The 21,213-nt window shown below is 36.8% G+C and overlaps 1 protein-coding gene across 1 annotated transcript; it reads right to left on the minus strand.

Moving 5' to 3' along the window:
• Positions 1–2,491: 2,491 nt before the first annotated feature.
• On the minus strand, positions 2,492–3,430 carry LOC126064002 (olfactory receptor 1052-like). Its single transcript, XM_049862562.1, has one exon. It carries the CDS (start codon positions 3,428–3,430, stop codon positions 2,492–2,494), a length of 939 nt encoding a protein of 312 aa, XP_049718519.1.
• Between the last annotated feature and the right edge of the window lie 17,783 nt (positions 3,431–21,213).

The following is a 21,213-nucleotide window of genomic DNA, read 5'->3' on the forward strand; positions in this document are numbered from 1 at the left end:
GAGTGAGCTGGCTAACATTGACTTCTGGCTTTTAAACTCAATATCAAATATATTTCTGTGAAAAATACAAAATTAAAATATATTTGATGGAGACCTACAAAGCATTTGGAAAATATTTTCCTAATTAATAATCAATTCATTGTTAATTTTCTCCTGGTGTTATTGTTATTTTCATTCTAATTTCTTATATAGACTAAGCAGGGCAGCATGGAGCTAGGTAGTTATTTACTTATATCTAAAGTTTCATTTTCACTATTATCCCCATTGTTGAGAATCTCTTTGATTTTTCTTTTTGGTTGATTTTGTGATCGATTTAATTAAGTTTCAATAATTCTTAGAGTAAGGCATATTTTAGTTGCCAAATGGAATTCTTACTCACTCACTTTCTAGAACTCTCATTTTCTTAGCTCACCTTCCCCAGTGATTTGAAATTTTACGGAAAAGGTAGAATTTGTATACAACAGTTGTGAAGACAGGGTTTTAAAAATATAATTATTTGTACACTATATTTGTGTATATTTGTGAGTGTGTAACCAATGCTCCATCAAGCTACTGTTTGCTTAAATATAGCCAAAGTCATGAGTATTATTTTCCCACTGAATCATTGTTTCTATGGAACACAAAAACAAGCACACCTTCAAGTATGAATAAATATTTAATAAGATATATTAGCAAAAAAAATTTTTTTTTATTAACATATCCTTCGTGGTAGAGAGAATACTGTTTTTACCCATTACGTACATAACATGCATTTATCAGAACATAGATGGAAAAAAAATCCTGATCAGTCCATGGCAGAACCAGAAATAAAATCAGTTATCTAAAGAGCTGTGACAAGTTGGTTTTCTTTCACTTATCATTAATTTACTTGTATTACCCACCATACATATGAATACACATGAAAATGTAAATGCATACGTATGCATATTTGTCATACAGTTGAAGTGTTATACTTAAATACATTAGTTGAATAACTATAATTAGCATTACAAGGATGATTATGGTGATCATCCCCTTTGGAAATACATTTGTATGGATTGAGATTCATATCTCACCTTAGTAAATGTCTTATTTCTTTAAATCAACCTACATCCATGTCCCCTGTGTTCCAACGCGTACCTGTAAAGGCAATCAGTTTTAGAATAGCTTTTTTTGTTAGTATAAAAGATAAAAATTACTTTTCCTTTTCTACAGATTGTCATTCTTGCTAGCATATTGATTGTACCTTCATTGTTAACTATGAGCTAGCAAATATAAAATTGTTTAATTATTTCAAAAGTTTTCTAATTTGAAATCCCTCATGTTGACTCCAAGATATCAGTAGTTGAGAGGTTTCAAAATACATACAAATGTTTCTGGTATTAGTCATTTTTTATTTGAAATATAAATATTATTCACTGAACATTTTTGGTAACAAATAAGCATTTCTTAAATGGTATAAAGTTATAAAATTAAGAAATCCATCATTACAGAATTGATGCTTTAGGCAGGTCTCAGCATGAAGCATCTGATTTAAAGATTGCTGGATAGGCATATATTATTTAATTGTCTGAAAGGAGGTGAATGGGATTTTTAAAAGAAAAGATAAGAAGGATTTTGAATTCTACCTACTCGATAATTACTTTAGGGGTCATTCCATACACGTATTTAAATTTGTTAAGTAAATTTCTTAGTAAGAGTATATTATTGCAAGCTTAGAATTATAATACAATGATTTCCCCACGATAACTCTGTTGTTGCTGAGGGCACTGAGGTTTAAGAAGAGGAAGGACAGAGGAAAATCTTGTTTCAAATAAAATTCACCTTTTTAGCTAACGTGAAGATTTACAGAAGTTTGAAGTGTAATTTAAGTTTTAAAAATAAAGACAAATATCAGGTATAAAATTATTTTAATTTTCTGAGTAAATAAAAAAGATTTTTTTAGAAAAAGACCTAACTATATATCTCTAAATCTTAGTGTGTGTGTGTATTCAGTTCTTCATGTATCACAAATGATACACTTAACTCAGTGGATTGATTCGTATATTCAAATATTAATGGCCTACATTCTTAGAAGAGCTGAATTTTAAGCTACCATTTTCTAAAACACAGCTATGCAAAAAGTCACTTCCACTCTTCAGGCTTGCGTTTTGGGTGAACAATTCATATTAAGAAAAAAAAATTGTATAATAATTAGAAACTATAGAATTCTTTGAATTAATGTGAACTTTCGTAGATGGAGAGCTGACCTGTAGAATGTTGTACTGTTAGCATTGTTCTTGTTGCATGACATCCGGTTGATTCTGATTCATAATGACCCTCTAGGACAGAGCAGAACTGTCTCATAGGGTTTCCTAGGCTGTGATCTTTATGGGAGCAGATAAGCAGGTCTTTTGTTTTGGTTTTCTTCCATGGAGCACCTCCTGAGTTTGAACCACATACTTTTTGGTTAGCATCACTGACTTAATCATCTTGCCACCAGGATCCTTTTACTATTCATAGTGACTTGAAATTAACAGGGGCAGTATTTCATTTCTATGGCTCTTTTCACAGCATCCTTCACTTCCTTGTTTCTCAGGCTATAAATCAATGGGTTTAACATGGGAATCACTAGGGTATAGAACACAGAAACTATCTTCTCCTGTTTTACAGAATACTGTGAACTTGGCTGAATGTAATTAAAGCTCAAGGTACCACAGAATATGGTCACAGCAGTCAGGTGAGAGGCGCAGGTGGAGAAGGCTTTCCGTCTGCCTGATGCTGAGCGGATCCTCAGTATAGCAACAAGGATGAACATGTAGGAAATGATCACAGTCAAAAAGGTGGTCATGGCAATGACTCCAGAGAAGATTAGCAGCAAAAACTCATTCATGGAGGTATCAGAACATGACAGCTTTAGCAGTGTGAGAGCATCACAGAAGAAGTGACTGACAACGTTTGGTCCACAGAAAGACAGTCTCCCCAAACTTGTTGTATGTATCAATGAGTTAATCATCCCACCAATGCAAGACCCAATGACCAGCCCTACACAATTTCTCTTAGACATGGCTGTTGTATAAAGCAAAGGATTCACAATGGCCACATGATGGTCATAGGCCATCACTGAAAGTAAGAATCCTTCTGAGGTAATGAATGCTCCAAAAAACAAATGCTGCACTATACAGGCAGAGAACGAAATGGTTTCCCTGACAACCAAGAAGTTGATCAGCATTTTAGGTGCAATAACTGATGAATTACAGGCATCTACAAATGAAAGGCAGCTGAGGAAAAAATACATGGGTGTGTGGAGCTTGGGAGTGACGTGGATTAAGAAGATCATGCCCAGATTCCCCACGAAGGTAATGGCATAAATCATCAGGAACAACCCAAAAAGCACAATTTTCAGTACAGCCTGATCCGTCAGTCCGAAAATAATAAACTCAGTAACAACTGTCAAATTCTTTTCAGCCATTCGTTAATTCTGTTTTCCTGAAATCCAGTGTGAAAAAGGAAAGTGTATTATTATGGATACAGGCATATTTGGCATGTATTAACATTGAATGGAAGTAATCCTATAGTTGTGTCTTGGATAAATATGATTTTTTTCCCAAACCTAAATTTCCTCATTCATAATATTAGGAGCATGACTACATTGTCTCAATTTTTTTACATTGTTAGTTATGCTTCTGTCTCACAAGCAAACATGTGGAAAAGCATTTTGAATTTCAAAAATTTTTAATGCGTTACAAAAGCGTCTGACTCAATAGAAAGATGGTATTGGCATGAAGAACACCGATGGCAACTGAAAAGTAACTGTAAAGTTAATTAAGTTCTATTTTCAACTCTTAATTGAGATACAACACATTGCGTTCAAGTTGATTGTGACTCGTAGCCACCATCTAGGACAGAGTAGAACTGCCCCACAGGATTTTTAAGAAGCTGCTGGTGGGTTTGAACTGCCAACCCTTTGGTTAGCAGCTGCACCTCTTAACCACTGTGCCACCAGGGCTGTATACTAATTGGGATATAGACTGAGTAAATGAAAAGATCTAAAATCATATGTACTATTGATTACGCAGTTAATTTACAGACACACTATTACATAGCCAGAGAATTTGCCAAGATTATGAGGTGCAGGGCCTAATTTCCACAGATGGTCCTATGATATTCATAAATAAATAAATAAATAAATAAAAGTGCCAAAATCTCTGTCTTCTCCTAATTCCTCCTCAGGAGCATCTGTGATGGAGACACTCAGTGGAATCATACAGCTCTGACACTCCCAGAACAAAAAGCTGTGTCTTGCCTACGTGGAATTCAGTTCTTTGAACTATTCTTATTTCAGGTACACAGTAGCCGTATGAACACTCATTAGAAACTGTACCACCCACGTGTAGCTAGTGACCACTATACTGGATATTGGGAAACGCTGCTAGCGTAGTGGTTCAGTGCCAAGGCTGCTAACCAAGAGGTCGGCAGTTCGAATCTGCCAGGCACTCCTTGGAAACTCTATGGGGCAGTTCTGCTCTGTCCTATAGGGTCATTATGAGTCAGAATCAACTCCACAGCACTGGGTTTGGTTTTGGTTTTGGTATATTGAATGTTACAGGTTCTAGCACGACTCCATCACTGCAAAAATTTCCATTGGCTAAAGCGCTCTTCTGACTCTCTGCCTGATCTTTTTAAAGAATCCATGGAGTGACATTTCTCAAGAAAAGAGGATCTATTGTAAAGCTTTTATTGTGAGGATAATTAAGGAAATAGCATTTCTGAATGGAATTTAGTAGTTTAATTGCATTCATTGTCCTGGGGCTGCACATTTGAGGTGATGTTACAAAGGTAATTGAGCGGTAGAAGGCTGAGTTGCATTAAATAACCTCTATATCCTTTACCCTCATCTGACTATCTGATTCAATACGTATATTTTATTATTAATCTCCTAAATATCAGGACATTTAAATAAAAAGTGAAACATTTTAACAAAATAAATAACTTACCAAAAGGTTTTAAGTTTTAGCTTTAGAAACTTCCCGTCTCTTTCCATGCTTTTTGTCTACCTTTTTCTCTTTTTTTTATCTTTTACAGAAAAGAAAATTCAGATTCAGATTAGCTGAAAGGATCATTAAATATTTACATAGTAAGAAGCTAAACAGAATTCTAGGTAAAATAATTGAAAGTAAATCTTTGTTGTTAACACATAACTAACCGAACAGAAAATAACAAAAATTTAGCACATTTAATTATGCCCTCTAAGAGGACAAATTTGGATAGAAGGGAGAGTAATATATACTTTGTACAGCAGACTCCAGTGAGCAATAACTGAGCAACTGTTACACAGTGACAAATGAAACCTTGGGAAACACTGTTGCTTAAAGGATTTCACATTTGCCCAAGGACGAGGTAGCTCCCTCCCTAAAGTGCAGAATTAAAGAAAATGTTTTAAAAAGTTGAGGAAAACATCAAGCAGTAGGTGGGAGAATTCCTATATTCAGTAAAATATAGCAAAAACAATAATCAGAAACAATTTGTGTCAATAAACCTGTGAAATGCTTAAATAATACACGGTTAGATATATTACTATGCTTTTGCTAAACCTTGCCCTTACGCAGATTTGCCACATAAGGAATCAGGACAAGTGTTACTATTTTTAAAAACTTCTTTAGAAGCAACAACACACACACAGAGAGCGTGGAAATGATTTTCTGTGAGTTGAGTAAGTCTATTTTCAGTTTAATGTGCAGTGTGGGTTTTGAAAGAATCCTGCTAGAAATCTGTTTTGAATTCAATATTTATATTCATTAAATTATTATGGAGGGATGGTAAACTCTTGGCATTTTATTACACATTAAAGATGAAGGGGTTACAAAAATCACTGGGGAGGCGGGGCTAAGATGGCGGCCTAGGTGGACTCTACTGCGGATCCCTCTTGCAACAAAGACTCGGAAAAACAAGTGAATCGATCACATACATAACAATCTACGAACCCTGAACAACAAACACAGATTTAGAGATGGAGAATGAACAAACGGGGAGGCAGCGATTGTTTTCAGAGCCTGGAGCCAGCGTACCAGTCAGGCGGCTTCATTAACATCCGAATAGCCGCAGCCAGAGGGAGAACTCTGATAGGGACCTGACTGCATTTTTTTTTAGCGGATTTTCTGGAAAAACTAGTTTCCCAGTGATGGCTCAGAGACAGCACTCCATATCAAACCACATAAAGAAGCAGACCATGACAGCTTCTCCAACCCCCCAAACAAAAGAATCAAAATCTTTCCCAAATGAAGATACAATCCTGGAATTATCAGATACAGAATATAAAAAACTAATTTACAGAATGCTTCAAGACATCACAAACGAAATAAGGCAAACTGCAGAAAAAGCCAAGGAACACACTGATAAAACTGTTGAAGAACTCAAAAAGATTATTCAAGAACATACTGGAAAAATTAATAAGTTGCAAGAATCCATAGAGAGACAGCATGTAGAAATCCAAAAGATTAACAATAAAATTACAGAATTAGAAAACGCAATAGGAAGTCAGAGGAGCAGACTCAAGCAATTAGAATGCAGACTGGGACATCTGGAGGACCAGGGAATCAACACCAACATAGCTGAAAAAAAATCAGATAAAAGAATTTAAAAAAATGAAGAAACCCTAAGAATCATGTGGGACTCTATCAAGAAGGAAAACTTGCAAGTGATTGGAGTCCCAGAACAGGGAGGGGGGACAGAAAACACAGAGAAAATAGTTGAAGAACTCCTGACAGAAAACTTCCCTGACATCATGAAAGACGAAAGGATATCTATCCAAGATGCTCATCGAACCCCATTTAAGATTGATCCAAAAAGAAAAACGCCAAGACATATTATCATCAAACTCGCCAAAACCAAAGATAAACAGAAAATTTTAAAAGCAGCCAGGGAGAAAAGAAAGGTTTCCTTCAAGGGAGAATCAATAAGTTCAGACTACTCAGCAGAAACCATGCAGGCAAGAAGGGAATGGGACGACATATACAGAGCACTGAAGGAGAAAAACTGCCAGCCAAGGATCATATAGCCAGCGAAACTCTCTCTGAAATATGAAGGTGAAATTAAGACATTTACAGATAAACACAAGTTTAGAGAATTTGCAAAAACCAAACCAAAGCTACAAGAAATAATAAAGGATATAGTTTGGTCAGAAAACCAATAATATCAGATACCAGACAAGGTCACAAAACAGAATGTCCTGATATCAACTCAAATAGGGAAATCACAAAAACAAACAAATTAAGATAAATTTAAAAAATAATACTAATACATGTAACAGGGAATCATGGAAGTCAATAGGTAAAAGATCACAATAATCAAAAAGAGGGACTAAAAACAGGAGGCACTGAAATGCCAGATGGAGAGTGATAAAAGGCGATATACAACAATACAAGTTAGGTTTTTACTTAGAAAAATAGGGGTAAATAATAAGGTAACCACAAAAAGGTATAACAACTCCATAACTCAAGATAAAAGCCAAGAAAAACGTAACGACTTAACTAACATAAAGTCAAACACTATGAAAATGAGGATCTCACAATTTACTAAGAAAAATGACTCAGCACAAAAAAGTATGTGGAAAAATGAAATTGCCAACAACACACATGAAAAGGCATCAAAATGACAACACTAAAAACTTATGTATCTATAATTACGCTGAATGTAAATGGACTAAATGAACCAATAAAGCAACAGAGAGTCACGGACTGGATAAAGAAACACGATCCATCTACATGCTGCCTACAAGAGACACACCTTAGACTTAGAGACACAAACAAACTAAAACTCAAAGGATGGAAAAAAATGTATCAAGCAAACAATAAGCAAAAAAGAAGAGGAGTAGCAATAGTAATTTCTGACAAAATAGACTTTAGACTTAAATCCACCACAAAGGATAAAGAAGGACGTTACATAATGATAAAAGGGACAATTGATGAGGAAGACATAACCATATTAAATATTTATGCACCCAATGACAGGGCTGCAAGATACAGAAATCAAATTTTAACAGAATTGAAAAGTGAGATAGACACCTCCACAATTATAGTAGGAGACTTCAACACACCACTTTCAGAGGACAGGACATCCAGTAAGAAGCTCAATAGAGACACGGAAGACCTACTTACAACAATCAACCAACTTGACCTCATTGACTTATACAGAACTCTCCACCCAACTGCTGCAAAGTATACTTTTTTTTCTAGTGCACATGGAACATTCTCTAGAATAGACCACATATTAGGTCATAAAACAAACCTTTGCAGAGTCCAAAACCTCGAAATATTACAAAGCATCTTCTCAGACAACAAGGCAGTAAAACTAGAAATCAATAACAGAAAAACTAGGGAAAAGAAATCAAATACTTGGAAAATGAACAATACCCTCCTGAAAAAAGACTGGGTTATAGAAGACATCAAGGAGGGAATAAGGAAATTCATAGAATGCAACGAGAATGAAAATACTTCCTATCAAAACCTCTGGGACACAGCAAAAGTAGTGCTCAGAGGCCAATTTATATCGATAAATGCACACATACAAAAAGAAGAAAGAGCCCAAATCAGAGAACTGTCCCTACAACTTGAACAAATAGAAAGTGAGCAACAATAGAACCCATCAGGCACCAGAAGAAAACAAATAATAAAAATAAGAGCTGAACTAAATGAATTAGAGAACAGAAAAACAATTGAAAGAATGAACAAAGCCAAAAGCTGGTTCTTTGAAAAAATTAACAAAATTGATAAACCATTGGCTAGACTGACTAAAGAAAAACGGGAAAGGAAACAAATAACCCGAATAAGAAACGAGAAGGACCACATCACAACAGAGCCAAATGAAATTAAAAGAATCATTTGAGATTACTACGAAAAATTGTACTCTAACAAATTTGAAAACGTAGAAGAAATGGATGAATTCCTGGAAAAACACTACCTACCTAAACTAACACAGTCAGAAGTAGAACAACTAAATAGACCCATAACAAAAAAAGAGATTGAAACGGTGATCAAAAAACTTCGAACAAAAAAAAGCCCTGGCCCGGACGGCTTCACTGCAGAGTTCTACCAAACTTTCAGAGAGGAGTTAACACCACTACTACTAAAGGTATTTCAAAGCATAGAAAAAGACGGAATACTACCCAACTCATTCTATGAAGCCACCATCTCCCTGATACCAAAACCAGGTAAAGACATTACAAAAAAAGAAAATTACAGACCTATATCCCTCATGAACATAGATGCAAAAATCCTCAACAAAATTCTAGCCAATAGAATCCAACAACACATCAAAAAAATAATTCACCCTGATCAAGTGGGATTTATACCAGGTATGCAAGGCTGGTTTAATATCAGAAAAAACATTAATGTAATCCATCACATAAATAAAACAAAAGATAAAAACCACATGATCTTATCAATTGATGCAGAAAAGGCATTTGACAAAGTCCAACACCCATTTATGATAAAAACTCTTACCAAAATAGGAATTGAAGGAAAATTCCTCAACATAATAAAGGGCATCTATGCAAAGCCAACAGCCAATATCACTCTAAATGGAGAGAACCGAAAGCATTTCCCTTGAGAACGGGAACCAGACAAGGATGCCCTTTATCACCGCTCTTATTCAACATTGTACTTGAAGTCCTAGCCAGGGCAATTCGGCTAGACAAAGAAATAAACGGTATCCGGATTGGCAAGGAGGAAGTAAAGTTATCACTATTTGCAGATGACATGATCTTATACACAGAAAACCCTAAGGAATCCTCCAGAAAACTACTGAAACTAATAGAAGAGTTTGGCAGAGTCTCAGGTTATAAGATAAACATACAAAAATCATTTGGATCCCTCTACATCAACAAAAAGAACACCGAAGAGGAAATAACCAAATCAATACCATTCACAGTAGCCCCCAAGAAGATAAGATACTTAGGAATAAATCTTACCAAGGATGTAAAAGACCTATACAAAGAAAACTACAAAGCTCTACTACAAGAAACTAAAAAGGACCTACTTAAGTGGAAAAACATACCTTGCTCATGGATAGGAAGACTTAACACAGTAAAAATGTCTATTCTACCAAAAGCCATCTATACATATAACACACTTCCGATCCAAATTCCAATGTCATATTTTAAGGGGATAGAGAAACAAATCACCAATTTCATATCGAAGGGAAAGAAGCCCCAGATAAGCAAAGCATTTCTGAAAAAGAAGAAGAAAGTGGGAGGCCTCACTCTACCTGATTTCAGAACCTATTATACAGCCACAGTAGTCAAAACAGCCTGGTACTGGTACAACAACAGGCACAAAGACCAATGGAACAGAATTGAGAACCCAGATATAAATCCATCCACATATGAGCAGCTGATATTTGACAAAGGCCCAGTGTCAGTTAATTGGGGAAAAGATAGTCTTTTTAACAAATGGTGCTGGCATAACTGGATATCCATTTGCAAAAGAATGAAACAGGACCCATACCTCACACCATGCACAAAACCTAACTCCAAGTGAATCAAAAACTTAAACGTAAAGACTAAAATGATAAAGATCATGGAAGAAAAAATAGGGACAACCCTAGGAGCCCTAATACAAGGCATAAACAGAATACAAAACATTACCAAAAATGATGAAGAGAAACCCGATAACTGGGAGCTCCTAAAAATCAAACATCTATGCTCATCTAAAGACTTCACCAAGAGAGTAAAAAGACCACCTACAGACTGGGAAAGAATATTCAGCTATGACATCTCCGACCAGCGCCTGATCTCTAAAATCTATATGATTCTGTTAAAACTCAACCACAAAAAGACAAACAACCCAATCAAGAAGTGGGCAAAGGATATGAACACACATTTCACTAAAGAAGATATTCAGGCAGCCAACAGATACATGAGAAAATGCTCCCGATCATTAGCCATTAGAGAAATGCAAATTAAAACTATGATGAGATTCCATCTCACACCAGCAAGGCTGGCATTAATCCAAAAAACACAAAATAATAAATGTTGGAGAGGCTGCGGAGAGATTGGAACTCTCATACACTGCTGGTGGGAATGTCAAATGGTACAACCACTTTGGAAATCTATCTGGCGTTATCTTAAACAGTTAGAAATAGAACTACCATACAACCCAGAAATCCCACTCCTCGGAATATACCCTAGAGACACAAGAGCCTTCACACAAACAGATATATGCACACCCATGTTTATTGCAGCTCTGTTTACAATAGCAAAAAGCTGGAAGCAACCAAGGTGTCCATCAACGGATGAATGGGTAAATAAATTGTGGTATATTCACACAATGGAATACTACGCATCGATAAAGAACAGTGACGAATCTGTGAAACATTTCATAACATGGAGGAACCTGGAAGGCATTATGCTGAGCGAAATTAGTCAGAGGCAAAAGGACAAATATTGTATAAGACCACTCTTATAAGATCTTGAGAAATAGTAAAAACTGAGAAGAACACATACTTTTGTGGTTACGAAGGGGGGAGGGTGGGAGGGAGGGAGAGGTTTTTTTATGGATTGATCAGTAGATAAGAACTGCTTTGGGTGAAGGGAAAGAAAACACTCAATACATGGAAGGTCAGCTCAATTGGACTGGACCAAAAGCAAAGAAGTTTCCGGGATAAAATGAATGCTTCAAAGGTCAGCGGAGCAGGGGCGGGGGTCTGGGGAACATGGTTTGAGGGGACTTCTAAGTCAATTGGCAAAATAATTCTATTATGAAATCATTCTGCATCCCACTTTGAAATGTGGTGTCTGGGGTCTTAAATGCTAACAAGCGGCCATCTAAGATGCATCAATTGGTCTCAACCCACCTGGAGGAAAGGAAAATGAAGAACACCAAGGCCACACGACAACTAGGAGCCCAAGAGACAGAAAGGGCCACATGAACCAGAGACCTACATCATCCTGAGACCAGAAGAACTAGTTGGTGCCCGGCCACAATCGATAACTGCCCTGACAGGGAGCACAACAGAGAACTCCTGAGGGAACAGGAGATCAGTGGGATGCAGACCCCAAATTCTCATAAAAAGACCATACTTAATGGTTTGACTGAGACTACTGAGACTAGAGGAATCCCGGCGGCCATGCTCCCCAGAACTTCTGTTGGCACAGGACAGGAACCATCCCTGAAGACAACTCATCAGACATGAAAGGGACTGGTCAGCAGGTGGGAGAGAGATGCTGATGAAGAGTGAGCTAATGATATCAGGTGGACACTTGAGAGTGTGTTGGCAGCTCTTGTCTGGAGGGGGGATGGGAGGATAGAGAGAGAGGGAAGCAGGCAAAATTGTCAAGAAAGGAGAGACTGAAAGGGCTGACTCAATAGGGGAAGAGCAGGTGGGAGTACGGAGTAAGACGTATGTAAACTTATATGTGACAGACTGATTGGATTTGTAAACGTTCACTTGAAGCTTAATAAATTTAATAAAAAAAAATATATATCATTTCTCCCCTTAACAAAATGGTTTGAAGATCTGCCCTTCTGTGTGATAGAAGTCAGCAACCAAATTCCATCTTGTTAGAACCATTTTGTTTTGATTAAAATGAAAAATAAGCAAAAAAAAAAAAAAAAAAAAAATCACTGGGGATTTATTTTTAGAAAGATTGAAGAAAAATTAACTTCCCAGAACACATATTTGACAATATCTAAAAATGGTGTTTTAAAATGGAGCATCTTTCAAGTTGATAGGTAAATCACAACAGATAAAGGAAGACCCTCCTGGAAGAAAAAAAAATGAGAAAGATGTAAAAATAAACTAATATGTGCATTGCCTGAAGGCTTTTTTCAATCTCTGTTACTGGCATTTTAGATTTTAATAACTCTGCTTCTGATTAGGAGAAAATTTTCAGGAAGCACATATCTGATGAGGGCCTAATATCCAGAGTATATATATACGAAGAAGAAAAAATTCTCCAACTTTAAAAAGAAAAACAATAAAAAATTGGGCAAAGGATTAGAACAGACAATTCATTTAAAAGGATATCAAATAGCCAACAAACAAAGATAAGATGCTCAACTTCATTAACCATTAAAACCATTGTCATGGAGTCGATTCTGAATCATAGCAACACTGTACAAGAGAACAGAACTGCCCCATAGTGTTTCCAAGGCTGAAATCTTAATGGAAAAAGACTGCTACATCTTCTGCGGAGCTGCTGGTGGGTTAAAAACACCGATCTTTAATGTTAGCACCCTAGCATTTTAACTATTAAGAAACCAGGGCTCCTTTCCTTAGCCATTAGAGAGATGCAAATCAAAACTATGATGAGAATGTCACTTCATTTCTTCTGTTCACTTTAGCTACTGTGAGTTTAAGAGCAACTTTCAGAGTCTCTTCTGACAGCCATTTTGGTCTTTTTTTCTTTCTGTCTTTTTAATGACCTTCTATTTTCTTCATGCATGATGTCCTTGATGTCATTCCATAACTTGTCTGGTCTTTGAATATTAGTGTTCAATGCATGAAATCTTTTCTTAAGGTGGTCTCTAAATTCAGGTGGGATACAATCGAGGCCATAATTTGACACTCCTGTACTTGTTTTAATTTTCTTCAACTTCACCTTGCTTAAGAGCAATTGATGGCCTGTTCCATAGTTGGCCCCTGCCTTGTTCTGACTGATGATACTGAGCTTTTCCATAGTCTCTTCCCACAGATGTAGTCAGTTTGGTTTCTGTGTGTTCCATCTGGCAAGGTCCATGTGTATTGTCACCATTTATGTTGGTGAAAGAAGGTATTTGCAATGAAGAAGTCGTTGGTCTTGCAAAATTCTATCGTTCGATCTCCGGCATTGTTTTTATCACCAAGGCCATATTTTCCAAATACTAATCCTTCTTCTTTGTTTCCAACTTTTGCATTCCAATTGCCAGTATTTATCAATGCATCTTGACTGTATGTTCGATCAATTTCAGACTTCAGCAGCTGATAAAAATCTTCTATTTCTTCATTTTTGGCCCTAGTGGCTGGTGTGTAAATTTGAATAATAGTCATGTTTACTGGTCTTCCTTGTAGGCGTATGGATATTATCCTATCACTGACAGCATTGTACTTCAGGATAGATTTTTGAAACATTCTTTTTGACAATGAAAGCTACACCATTTCTCTTCGAGTTGTCATTCCCAGCATAGTAGATTATTCAAAATGGCCAATACCAGTCCATTTCAGCTCACTTATGCCTAGGATATTGATGTTTAAGCACTTCATTTCATTTTTGATGATTTCCAATTTTCCTAGGTTCATACTTCATACATTCCAAGGTCCGATTATTAATGGCTGTTTGCAGCTGTTTATTCTCATTTTGAGTCATGCCACATCAGCAAATGAAGGTCCCAGGTCTCCATCCACATCATTAAGGTCAACTCTACTTTGAGGATGCAGCTCTTCCCCAGTCGTCTTTTGAGTGCCTTCCAACCTGGGGAGCTCATCTTCCAGCATTATATCAGACAATGTTCCATTGCTGGTCACAAGGTTTTCACTGGCTAATGCTTTTCAGAAGTAGACTGCCGGGTCCTTCTTCCTGGTCTGTCTTAGTCTGGAAGTTCAGCTGAAACCTGTCCTCCATGGGTGACCCTGATGGTATCTGAATACCAGTGGCATAACTTCCAGCATCACAGCAACGCACAAGCCCCCACAGTATGACAAACTGACAGACACGTAGGGGAGAACTACTATATGACCCAACAACCCCAATCCTAGGTACATACCCAGATTAAGTGGAAGCAAGAATACAAATAGAAACCTGAATATTAAAGTCCATTGCAGCACCATTCACAATAGCCAAAAGATAAAATATCCGTCAACAGATGAATGGATAAACAAAATGGAGTATATAAACACAATGGAACACTATTCAGCCACAAAGAAAAATGAAGTTCTGATGCATGCCACTGTGTGAATAAACTTTGAAAACATCATGCTGAGTGAATTAAATCAGTTGCAAAAAGACAAAGACTGTATGTTCTCAGTTACATGAAATAAGTATATAGAAACAAAAGATTATTAGTGGTTAACAGGGGTAGAAGGGAAGGGGGAAGATTTGTTTAGGAGGCACTGAGTTTATGTTAATGGTGATGGAATGATTTGGAAAAGGATAACTAATGAGCATAATTGCACAATTTCAAGAATGTAATCAACGTCACTGAATTGTACACTTAGAGATTGTAGATGTTTTGTTACATATATTTTCACCACACGCACATACACACACACACACAACTTCACTGGCAGCGCAGGACTTGTTATATAAGAGAAGAAATAATTTTATTGGTCCTTGGGTGGTGCAAATGGCTTGGGCTCAATTAATAACCTAAAGTTGGCGGTTCAAACCCACCCAGTGACATTGCAGAAGAAATGACTGGTGACCTGTTTCCATAAAGATTATAATCAAGAAAATCCTATGGGACGGTTCTACTCTATAACACATGAGATCGCCATGAGTGGGAATTGACTCTATGACAATAAGTTTGATTTTGGTTTGACATGAGGTGGGGTGGGACGAGTAAAGCACAACAGTCATGTTAAGAAGATGAGACAAAATCATAATCTGGAAAGTCTGAGGTGGCTATAACACATATGTGAAAATATATTTGAAAACATGACAGCAAATCATTTTCCAAATTTGGTGAAATGTGTAAATTCAGATCAAGAAATTTAAAGAGACTCAAAAAGAGTAAGTACACACATACATACACAAATGATGATTACGTCAATTACACTTTTGCCATGACTTTGCAACTATTCCAGTTTCAATGGAATTGCACTGACATCTCCCTCACCGCCAAGGTAACTTTAATGGTAAGAGTGAAGTGTCTTTCCATCATGCAGGTCTCCATGGGACGGTATATATCATTTATAGTTTTTTTTTTTCCCCTGGAATTCCCCCTCATCTTTTCTCTCCGGGGAATGTGTAAGGCATCCTAGTTAATTAAAAACCACAACAAGGCAATTTTTATTAAGTATCTCAGATAATTTCACATAATCAACCAGTTACGCCCTACTTCCTCAGGGGACACTGCGAAGGGGTAGAACGACCATAAATTCTTCCTACCAAAGAAAGAGAAGCAATAATTTGGGAGAAGAAAATCCATTTTTTTATTAAAGGCAAGTGGGTAAGAATTGTCCTCCGCTGGGATTATCACCTGGCTCCTGGTAATTTCTCATGATCCACGGCTTCTGACTGTAGACACTCTTATGGCCACATATAGCTAATCCCTTCACTACACCACAGATATTATCTCCTTTATTAACTGGGGTTCCCTGGGTCCTTGTGGGGGGCATTATGTTCTTTTATCTGAGTATCTGCCCCAAATCTAGTTGATCTGTATGAGCTGCTTGTGGCATTTGGGTACTCCAAGTGAACAGAGAGCTGGGCATATCTGAAAACCTCATCATCAGCCTCACCGAAATGAATTGACTCGGGTTAGAGCTTTCAGGACATCTAGTGAATTTGAATTTTATGCATCATAAGATGATTTTTTTTAGTGTAAATATGTCCTATGCAATATTTGGCTAATACCAAATGTTCTTTGTGTACAAATATTTGCTAAGAAATAAATACACTTAGCGTAAGTATGAAGCATGCAATAACTGATAAACTGGGACTAGTTTTAAGATAAGCATTAACAGCGTGAAAACATGGCCTTTTGCTGTTTTAAGTGCTATCGCTGTATCATTTGTTTGTTGTGTGTTTTCCTTAGTAAATTGTCTACAAATAGGTCTGATTTTTCAAAGTAGGCACTGACACTGAGTAGTCTGAAAAATACACTGAGTGTGTTTTAAAAGTTACAGAACTGCGGAGAATGCACTAAACCTAACATCAATCCAAACTTATATCACCGGGTCCACATACCTTTGTTTCTTGTCTGCTTAGGAGGGAGGTGTCTCAAATGTACACACTAAGATGTTCAGAGCAAGTCATAGGTACTCTTCTTCATGAAAGAAGGATGGGAGGAATAGAACAATCCGGATATTTTAGAGGGAGGTAGTAAGTGACCGTGAAAAAGGAAATTGACTCAATACACACTAGTATGATTTCTAGGAAAACATTGAAGGTTTCAGAGTGGTAGGCTTGCTAGTGAGTTCTGAATCCCTTTGCTCAATGCAGTACATCTCCTATCCTACAGAAAATCCTGTGATAGCAGGTCCTGTGATTAGCAAATTCCAGGTAAAATTTGCCAGACATAGGCTTATCATTCTTACATAGTGGTGAATGGAGACCTGGAAGGGAGAATGGGACTCAGTGGAGAAAGAGCAGACAAATTTACCTAGGAAGAAAGGGCAGAGGTGGCTAACAAACTCCAGTATTGTCTTGCCCCTCCGCCCCTAGTTTTCTCAATCAGGTTGCCAAAATTGACACCAAGAATTAGCAGATTCCTTGATGGCTGCTACTCCAGGTGTCACAGAACCAAGAATCATCCTTAACAGAAAACTGCCACAAAGTGACTCTGGACTGAAGCGCTTCCAGTCTGTAACTGCAAAGCTTCTTGGCAGCTCTGGCAAGATCCAACCTGATAGTTGTGTAGGCTAAACCTTGGCATTCCATTACAGCCTACCTGTAATACCCTGTATTCTATGTCACTGAACTTTTTGAACTCAAGCTACTGTTCCAATTCAAAAAGCATGTTTGCAGAGTTCTAGGGTCATCAGGAGGACACTGAATGTGGGGAAAAGAAAAACAAAAAAGAATTGCCTGGAGTCGATACTAACTCATATCAACCCTATAGGATAGACTAGAACTGCCCGTTAGGGTTTCCAAGGCTGTGATCTTTATGGAAGCAGACGGCCACATCTTACTCCAAAGGAGCAACTGCTGACTTTTCTGTTAGCACCCCAACATTTAACCCCTGTGTTACCTAACAGGGCTCCTCATTCAATGTGGGAGGTGATTAAAAGGGAATCCAAGTGGTTTAGATTATAGCAGCTTCATTAGCTCCATTCAGGATATTTTCCCTTTACTGACTTTCTTATGTAACTATAAGTGAAGACAGGGCTGGGACTTACAGGTGATATGCTTGGAAATTACAGTGCTGTTCTCTTTCATTTCTCCATTGTACATTTTCCAGGAAAAAAAAATGCAATACATGATACAATAAATGCACACATATTTTAAATGCCATACAGACTCCATCATTGCCTCAATGGTATATTAAAGGAAATAAAGCACATGAAATGAAATACTCAAAATCTTCAAATACTGATAGAAACCTAGATTTTAGTGGCAATAGATCCAGATCTTGTCTTGAACCTTATAGAAAGTATTTTTTTTTTTTTTTAAAGGAGAACTGATGACACGCAACTGTCAAGAGCTCAGCTGCTATCAGAAAGGTTGGTGATTCAAACCTATCCAGTTGCTTTGAGGGAAAAAGACCTGGCAATCTGCTTCCATAATGATTACAGCCAAGAAAACCCCACAAGGCAGTTTTACTCTCTCACATGGGGTCACTATGACTCTAAAATTGACTCAATGGTAGCTAGCAACAACAACAATTTAAAAATAAATTAAAATTATAAATGCAAATTGACCCTAAATGTGAACATTTAGTTAGAAAAAGTAATAAAACATTTTAAAATTATAAATGTACTGCTAAAGTCACAAACAGCAACAAAAGAATAAATGTGTTTCTATCCCGTGTTTTACAAGGTATATCACTATGTGACTGCATTGCTAAGTCCCCACCCACAGCCCTTAAAAAGGCTCAAACTCAAGCTTTATTAACTTCAAATTATCTCTGCCTTTCTCTACACGAATAAGAAAATCTCATGAGATTTCTCAAACCAAAACGGAAGTACACTAAAGAAAACTCTGACTTCGTTGTGTAGACGAAATTAAGACTATTACCTCAATATTAACAACTTCATGGTTTTATTATAAATGTATGTGCTGCAAACATTGCTGAATTGATTTAAAGTGTAATCTATGTTATATCAGACTATAATGTTTCAGAAGTATTCTCCAATCATGGGAAGTGGGATCTTCTACAGTTTATTTTAGATAAAATCAGATGTAGCAATTACTTTTCCATCCTCTAGTAGGAAGAAAACGTGTCCACTCTGTCTACAAGTTTAATTTCTTTAGGTAATACTACATGAACGCTGAAACCAATGCCTCTGTTTCTTCCCAGAAGAGAAAACTGGATTAAATGGGCCCACAGAATCTAACAGTACTGACTGAATTCATTCTAGTGGGAGTCACAAGGCACCCTGAGCTGCAGCTCCCCCTATTTGTAGCTTTCCTTGCCATCTACATGATCACAGTGGTTGGAAACATGGGCCTGATCATCTTGACCAAGGCAGACTCCCACCTACAGACACCTATGTATTTTTTTATCAGACACCTGGCCTTCGTCAATCTTGGTAATTCTACTGTTATTTATCCCAAGATGCTAGTAGATTTTGTTGTGGATCAAAATACCATATCCTATTACGCATGTGCCACACAAATGGCTTTTTACATTCTGTTCATTATCTGTGAGCTCTTCATCCTGTCGGCCATGGCCTATGACCGCTATGCAGCCATCTGTAACCCTCTGCTCTACAATGTTATCATGTCCCAGAAACTTTGCTATGCACTCGTGGGCATTCCATATCTCTACAGCACCTTTCTGTCCCTGATGGTCACCAGTAAGATTTTTATATCGACCTTCTGTGGCTCTAACATCATCAGTCATTTCTACTGTGATAATACTGCCTTGATAGCTTTGCTCTGCTCAAATGCACGAGAAATAGAATTGTTGATCATAATATTTTCAGCACTCAATTTAATTTCCTCTCTTCTCGTAGTCCTGGTCTCCTACATGCTGATTCTGACAGCTATATTTCAAATGAATTCTGCTGAGGGTAAGAAAAAGGCTTTCTCCACATGTGGTTCTCATCTGACAGTGGTGGTTGTGTTCTATGGAACTCTGTTATTTATGTATCTTCGGCCTAAATCTGCTCGTTCCTCTGATACTGACAAAATGGCGTCTGTGTTTTACATTTTAGTCATCCCCATGATAAACCCCTTCATTTACAGTTTAAGGAACAAAGAAGTAAAGCATGTCTTTAATAGGGTGTTCAAGAGGCCGTGCAAACTTTCTATTTGATACTAAATAGATAATAGTTTTAATAAATTTTTGAAAATGGCAAATACCACATAAAAATATTTCTAGTATACACAATTACATTCTCTTTGGTTCCAGAGCAAAGACATAGTATAAAGCACATACAAATGGATTGCTTTCCTTATATCCACACAAATATATTTTAATCATCACATTTTCGCTCTCACATTAAATATTATACCATTCCTGTGTTTCCTTGTTTCTCTTTCAATGTTTCCTTATGTGATTTTGTTGAAAAGCAGACTTTACGCAATGGAATACGTATTACACTCTACAGCAGTAAATTATGTGTGTATATTTGTAAGCGTTTTTGTAAAGATGGTGGGGGTCTCCTGAATCTTATTTTCTTCGCATTTTCTGATTCTAAAACAACAGTATAAGCAAAATTGGAGACCAAGAGTTATTTATGTGTCCCTGTTGATATAATGAATAATTTATGGGCATTGTTTCTTTTCTACTGTGATTATCATTTCTTATTTACACTGTACTCAAATATGTGTAAAGTGGGCTAGAAAATTTTGCTTGGTTATCATTTAATTTGCTATCCTTTCTCCTGAGCTAACTAGTGTCTTGTATGGTGATTCTGATTTTGGCTATATTGCAGATGCAGAAACTACCTAGTCAAGAAAAATATTAAAAAAGGATAATAAAAAGCAAATACACTTGGAGAATAGAAGGAAGGGTGAACAAAGATATTATGAATGCCTGATGGGAAGAACTAAAGTATTTATTAAAGGTGATGATTGATGCAGAAGCTGATGATAAAAAAGCACTGTAAGAACCAAGAGAATATGTTGATGCATTTTCTGATTCATATTCTCAATACATTGGAGAACATTTACGTATAAAAAAGGAAGAAAAACACATCAATAGAGCATGTTACTGTAAAGTGAAACAGTTTTATTGCTTAACACCCACATATGTTATTAATGACAAAATGTGGATGTATGATCATTCATTTATAGAAGATGTATAAAATAATGCTGAGCTCATGTCTACTGAATAAATAGATATTCTACTGAAGTAGTAAATGCTTTTTATGATTATTCACTAAAAAATTTTTTGGGACAGATACATAATTTCAAATTCTTCCTTCCAAACAAACAAAATTTGTTCCATTTTC

Source organism: Elephas maximus, chromosome 20 (genome assembly GCF_024166365.1).
Source record: "Elephas maximus indicus isolate mEleMax1 chromosome 20, mEleMax1 primary haplotype, whole genome shotgun sequence".
NCBI classification, from domain to species: Eukaryota; Metazoa; Chordata; class Mammalia; order Proboscidea; family Elephantidae; genus Elephas; species Elephas maximus.